Source organism: Acinonyx jubatus, chromosome A1 (genome assembly GCF_027475565.1).
Source record: "Acinonyx jubatus isolate Ajub_Pintada_27869175 chromosome A1, VMU_Ajub_asm_v1.0, whole genome shotgun sequence".
NCBI lineage: Eukaryota > Metazoa > Chordata > Mammalia > Carnivora > Felidae > Acinonyx > Acinonyx jubatus.
This window is the reverse complement of record NC_069380.1, coordinates 174,226,798-174,232,797: the sequence shown is the minus strand read 5'-3', so window position 1 is coordinate 174,232,797 and position 6,000 is coordinate 174,226,798. Positions and strand designations below refer to the sequence as shown.

The 6,000-nt window shown below is 51.5% G+C and overlaps 1 protein-coding gene across 2 annotated transcripts in view; it reads left to right on the top strand.

The window, feature by feature from the left end:
- Nucleotides 1-3,158: 3,158 nt before the first annotated feature.
- ERGIC1 (endoplasmic reticulum-golgi intermediate compartment 1) overlaps nucleotides 3,159-6,000 on the top strand; it is a 102,013-nt gene continuing 99,171 nt past the window's right edge. Inside the window, exons 1-2 of one of the 2 annotated variants that reach the window (XM_027034588.2) lie at nucleotides 3,159-3,325; nucleotides 3,975-4,064. In XM_027034588.2, the coding sequence (XP_026890389.2) occupies nucleotides 3,306-3,325; nucleotides 3,975-4,064 (110 nt within the window). In that variant the 5' untranslated portion in view covers nucleotides 3,159-3,305. The remainder of the gene's footprint in view (nucleotides 3,326-3,974; nucleotides 4,065-6,000) is intronic. The other variant, XM_053226468.1, reaches the window with a different exon arrangement.

Here is a 6,000-nt window from a genome sequence, read left to right as displayed (position 1 = left end):
CGTGGATGTGCTCCCCTCCCCAGCCCCTCTGTTCTGTGGGAAAGCCTACTTCCCTGGGAAGCCTCCATCCAGCCTTTGACACAGAGGCATTGCACCCCTACCGCGTGCAGGCTCTGGCTGGATGCTGGGATACAAGAATGAGCAAACGGACATCCGTGCTCCCCGGAGAGCTTCCAGTCAAGATGGGGAGGTTGACATTGGCCAATTAACGATAATGTAATCACAAATTGTGACACGGTTTCCCCAGGAAAACTACTGGTGCCATGCAAATGTATAGTGGGGAGGAACCTGGATGGATTCTATATATAATATTTGAGCTGCCAAGTAATTAACTAGTCTGAGGCAGGTGCATCAGCATTAGGTTCAGGTGTAAGCAGCTGAAAATCCAAAATAAAGGTGGCTTATATAAGATAGATGTTTATATCTCGCTTAGACATCCGGGGAGGTGTTTAAGGACAGGTACTGTGCCACTCAGTGACAGGGACTCAGGCTCCTTCTATCCTGTTGCTCTGTTCTGCATGACCTTCTTCACATGGTCCATGATGGTGGCATCCATATTCTGGGCAGCTATGTGGAAAAAGCAAGACAGAGGATAATATATACCAAGTATCCCTGAAGCTGCCATAGATGTTTCCCCTTACATATCAATGGTCAGAACTTAGTCACAAAGCCACACCTCAGTGCAAGGGGAGCTGAAAAATGCAACTTTCATTCTGAGAACCCATATGCCCAGCCAAAAATTGGAGCTCCATCCCCATGCAAAAATAGCAATGATAGTCAACCCCACTTTGCATTATTCTGTACCAGGCACTGTCCTAAGTCCTTGACATATGTCAACTCATTTCCTTTTTTTATGTTTTTAATTTTTTAATGCTTATTTATTTATTTAATGTTCATTTATTTTTGAGACAGAGAGACAGAGCACGAGTGAGGGAGGGACAGAGAGAGAGGGAGACACAGAATCCGAAGCAGGCTCCAGGCTCTGAGCTGTCAACACAGAGTCTCATGTGGGGCTTGAACTCACGAACCGCGAGACCATGACCCGAGCCAAAGTCAGATGCTCAACTGACTGAGCCACCCAGGCACCCCTTTCTTTTCTTCTTCTTCTTCTTTTTTTAATTAAAAAAAAATTGTATCAGCTCATTTTACCCTCCTAACAAATCTGTGAAGAAGTTACTACTATTGTCCCCATTTTATGGATGGGGAAACTGAGAGACAGATGTAAAATAACTCAGTAAGTGGACATGCTGGAACATGAACCCATGAGGTGTGGCTCCAGAGTCTGGGCTCTGTCCACATGGCTAACAGTCCTGAAGAAAGGGAGAACAGACATTGGGAGACATTGTCCCTATAAACAGGGTGGAAGACAAAGAAGAAAGTGCTCCAGGCAAAAGGAATAGCCAATGTAAACCTCGCCCCAGTCTGCTTGCAGGGAGCAAGGTCTTTATAGCAGTGCCTCTGAAACTTAAATGTGCCAACAAATCTCTTGGAGATCATGCTTTTAAATGCAACCTGATTCAATAGGTTGGGGCTGAGGCCCCACAAACAGTGGTCTGGGCCCCGTGGCAGGCCACTCAAGGCCCCTTCACCTTTCTTGTTACCCCAGACTTCCAGTTCAGGCTGATGTCCTTCTCTCACTTCAAGGTGCCAGGCCACTTGTAGAAAGAAAAGAAAAGAAAAGAAAAGAAAGAAAGAAAGAAAGAAAGAAAGAAAGAAAGAAAGAAGGAAGGAAGGAAGGAAAGAAAGAAAGGGAGAAAGAAAGAGAGAAAGAAAGAAAGAGAAAGAAAGAAAGAAAGAAAGAAAGAAAGAAAAAGAAAGAAAGGAGAGAGAGAAAGAAAGAAAGGAAGGAAGAAAGAAAGAGAGAAAGAAAGAAAGAAAGGAAGGAAGAAAGAAAGAAAAAGAGAAAGAAAGAAAGAAAAGAGAGAAAGAAAGGAAGAAAGAGAGAAAGGAAGAAAGAAAGGAGAGAGAGAGAGAGAAAGAAAGAAAGAAAGAAAGAAAGAAAAAGGAAGGAAGGAAGGAAGGAAGGAAGGAAGGAAGGAAGAAAGGTAATGCTGGAGGTCAGAGGGAGGAAGAGGTAACTGGTCAGGCCATAGTGTATGCTCCAGGGGAAGATTTTGGTTCACCCCCCACCCATAGTGCTGTCACAGTGCATTCTGAATGCTCCCAGAGGAACCAGGTACCATGATTTACCTCTTTTTATAGATGAGGAAACTGCCCTCTGGTCCTGCTTTTAGAACACGAGCCCCCACCTTCCTCTCCTGGGATTTTTCAAGCTCTATGACTGAAACCTTGGAGGTGGGGCCAGCAATAGAACCCCAGGGGAAGTTCGGAATTAGTTTCCTTTACACCAGTCTTGTGTTACCTCAACTATCAACTCTTCTAATCCACCAATCCTGGAAGGAGGTGCTGATTACGTGTGAATTTTGCAGGATGAAATTGAGGCTCAGAGAGGTCTGCCCTGGGCCAGGTCACAGACTTGGGCAGGCCTCGCTCTGCCTGAGACAACCAGCATGTCCTGTATGGACCTGGCTCACAGCCGGCTCTCAATGAATACCGTTGGAATGAACCATAAACAGAAGGTGCAGACAGAGGCAGCTATCTGGTCCACCACAGTTACTTCGGGTGATTGAGCCCATATCATGTGCCAGGCACTGCACTAAGCCAGTCTCCCAACTTTCTTATCTGACCCCCAGGAAAATGCCCCTAAATGCCATCAGTCTCTTTGTGCATACGTGGAAAGGGTGGGGGCTCAGAGATGCCAAGTATCTTTCCCAGAGAGGCACAGCAGGGAAATAGATGGTGGGTTCACTTTATAAATCTAGGATTGCCTTATCTCCTGTCACAGAGCTAGACGCTGTGCGCGACCCAAATCTGGATCATTCATTCAATTTAATCCTTACAACTCAAGGAAACCGTTTTACAAATGCAACAGGGCTCTGAGAGGCTGAGGTTTGCCCGAGGCCACAGAGAGAAAGTGAAGGAAAACACAGTGGGGGGCTTCGAAGGAAGAAATGCGTCTCTGTGGGTTCCCTGCTCCGGCCCCAAAAGGTCGGCCCCTCCCCCTACGCGCCCGCGGGCCCCTTTAACCGGGCGGCGGAAGGGGCGGCGGGGGGCGGCGGACAGCGCCCAATGGGCTGCGCGGAGCGTCACTTCCCGGCGGCGGGAGGCGAGCGGCGGGTGTCTGGGGCGGTGGGCGGCCCGCGGGGGCGGGGCGGCCGGAGGAGGCGTTGGCAGCGGGCTGGGACCCACGCGGCGCCGCGGCCCACCTGGCCTGCAGCGCTCCCACCCCCGGCAGCGGCGGCACGATGCCCTTTGACTTCAGGAGGTGAGTGTGGCGACCGCGGACACAGGGGGTGCCCGGGCACGACGCGGACCCCTCTTGCCGGCACGCAGAAGCGGCCCCCAGCGCTGTGCATGCCTCGGCAGGCCCTCGGGGACCTGGGGCGGGACCCCTGCAGCACACAAAGCCAGCCGGAACCGCGGAGGGCCCCCCGGTGCAGCGGCTGGCAAAGCCATCCATCTCCGGGCCGCCCATCCCTCCCCTCCGCCGAGCCCCCTCCTCAGCCTGGCCCCACACCACTCAAACGCGCATCTCCACCCCCATTCTGGGAAACAGATTAACTCCCTACCGCCGATGGGAACAAACGAGCCCTCCCCCTCCTGCCGTCCGTCGGTGGAGTCTTTTCGTGGCCCCTACCCCTGCTGACAGGTGCGTCCTGGGCACCTCCAGTGAGTCCACAGGGGTCTGCAGCCCCATACCGTCTGGCAGCAGTTGGAGGGTTTTAGGTTTCCATAGTCTGAGGCTGCCCCAGCCTGGGCAACACAGGAGGCCTCTGCCAGTCCGGGTCCTGTTCTCTGGGTATGGGGGCACCATGGGAAGGGGAGGAGGCCAGGAGTCATGGGCAGGGCTCCCCAGAGGGCCCAGCCTGGTCTGGCCTGGGCTTTCTGCAGTCACTACAATGGGTTCTTTGTAGGGTCCAGCTGCCTCATGGTCCACGTTGTGCTGGGTTAGGCCTTCTGGAAGCCTGCCTTGGAAGAGGTCTCCAACCAGGCTTTCCCTTGAGGTATGGAGCCCCAGGGAATGCCCTGGCCTGAGGCAGACACACTGGGGGGTTTGGCCAGGAAAATGGCAGGACTTTAGTGTAGGAGAAGAGCTGGATTAGAATCCTGGCTCTGCTCCCTCCACTGAGCAGCTCCGTATATTCTAGAAGTTAGGGGCAAAGGCTCTGGATTCAGACCTCCCCTTGGCTCTGTGGTGGGATAACTTGGGCAAGTGTCTGAACCCTCTCGTATCTCTAAAATTTACCACCTGCAGACTGGGGCTAAAATAAGGTCCTCACCTGCGAGGACTGAATGCATGAGAAAGCGCTTAAGTCAGAGCCTGCTGTAGGGTTTAGAGCCCAGAAGGAGGATGTTAGTAGATGAGGATCTTCTCCATGAGGTCATTTCTTCATCCACAAATAGGGATTCTAATGCCTCGCAGGAGGGAACTCTCCCTCCTCACCTGCCCTTTCCCTCCCTACAGGTGTGAGTGAAATCAGGGTAAAGTGACAGCCTTCCCAGAAGGAAAAGCCTGGCGGTGACCCTTATGCATTGGCTGTTGTGGTACTCTAGCCTGTCTGGGCACCGATGCCATCTAGAAAACATCTGCCAGCTTCCTGCCCCTTCCATGAAGCCTAGAGGTTCGCACTAGGGTCTCAGACAAATGCTTGCAGACTCAGGGTGGTTTCAAACAAAGAAAGTCCCTCTGATGGAATTCAGGGTCAGTCCTTTGATAATAAAGATTCCTGACCTTCCCCCCCCCCCCACACCCTCCCCCATCCCCATGTGATTTTAGTAGGTTCAGGTGATTTTGGCTTTGTTGGATAAATCACTGCTTTTGGTCACTTAATCCTGTCACTCTGTACCTAGCCCCTTATCTTAAAAGAAGGAAGTTGAGGCTCCAGGTTGAGGGTCTTGCCTTGGACCTCATGAGAACTAGCCTGAAGGGTGGGCCAGGGTCCCAGGTCACTAACAGCTTCTGACCTGGTGCCCCTTGAGTTGGAGATTTGGAGTGCCCTGGTGCCATGGGGACCCCAGCTAAATGAGGTGTTGTAATAAGTTTTCTTGATGGCTTGGGCTTACCACAGAATGTTGAGAATAGATTTCACCACTTTGCATTTGCACTTTGGAGGACAAGACATTTCTGCCTAGCAACCCGCACTTTTTAAGATCCATTAACTCCAGGGCTCAGTTTCTAAGGAAGGTTCCACCACCCCACATACCTTCTTCCTCTTCAGTGTTCATCAGATGTTTACCGTGCTCAGCCCTGTGCCACGTGGCCCACAGTACAGAGCTGGGTGACATGTGGCCGTGCCCTCTCAGCACTGGAGAGAAGAGAGGAGGGCATCGTGGGGCCCAGGAGTGGGGGCATGTATGAACCAGCATGCTTGGGGCATCTACCCCTGTATAGGCACTGCAAGGTCCAGACTTGATGTCTGTTCCCTTGTCACCTGTGAGAGGGAGTTTTCATCTTCATTTTAAATCAAAGGAAAGGGAGGCTGCCAGGTAGAAGCTGTTTGCCCAGGGCCATATACTGGTGAGCTGGTGGAGTTGGGATTTGCACTCTGGGCTGTTAGCTCCAAAGCCTTAGCTCTGGGAGAAAAGGGAGTGCTTGGAGGGTCCCACAGCCCTGTTAGATCTCTTAAGAACTGTGGGGGAGTAGAAAGGGGCCCTGTGATTGGACCCCCTCTCCCAGTTCAAGGCCTGGAAGAAATCCAGGCTTCCTGCCTGTTGTGGTGCCTTAAAACCAACCAGAATCAGGAAGAGGCTGGGGGGAATGGCAGTCTCCTGACCTTTCTTATCAGTACTCTTGTTTTCTTATTGCATGTGGGACCTTGCACAACTTACCTCCTGTGTATTCTGTCTGTGAAATGGGCATGAGAACAATATCCGTTGTTGAGAGGATTAAATGAGTCAATGTGTGTAAAGCATTTAGACACAGAGTAAGCACCCAATAAA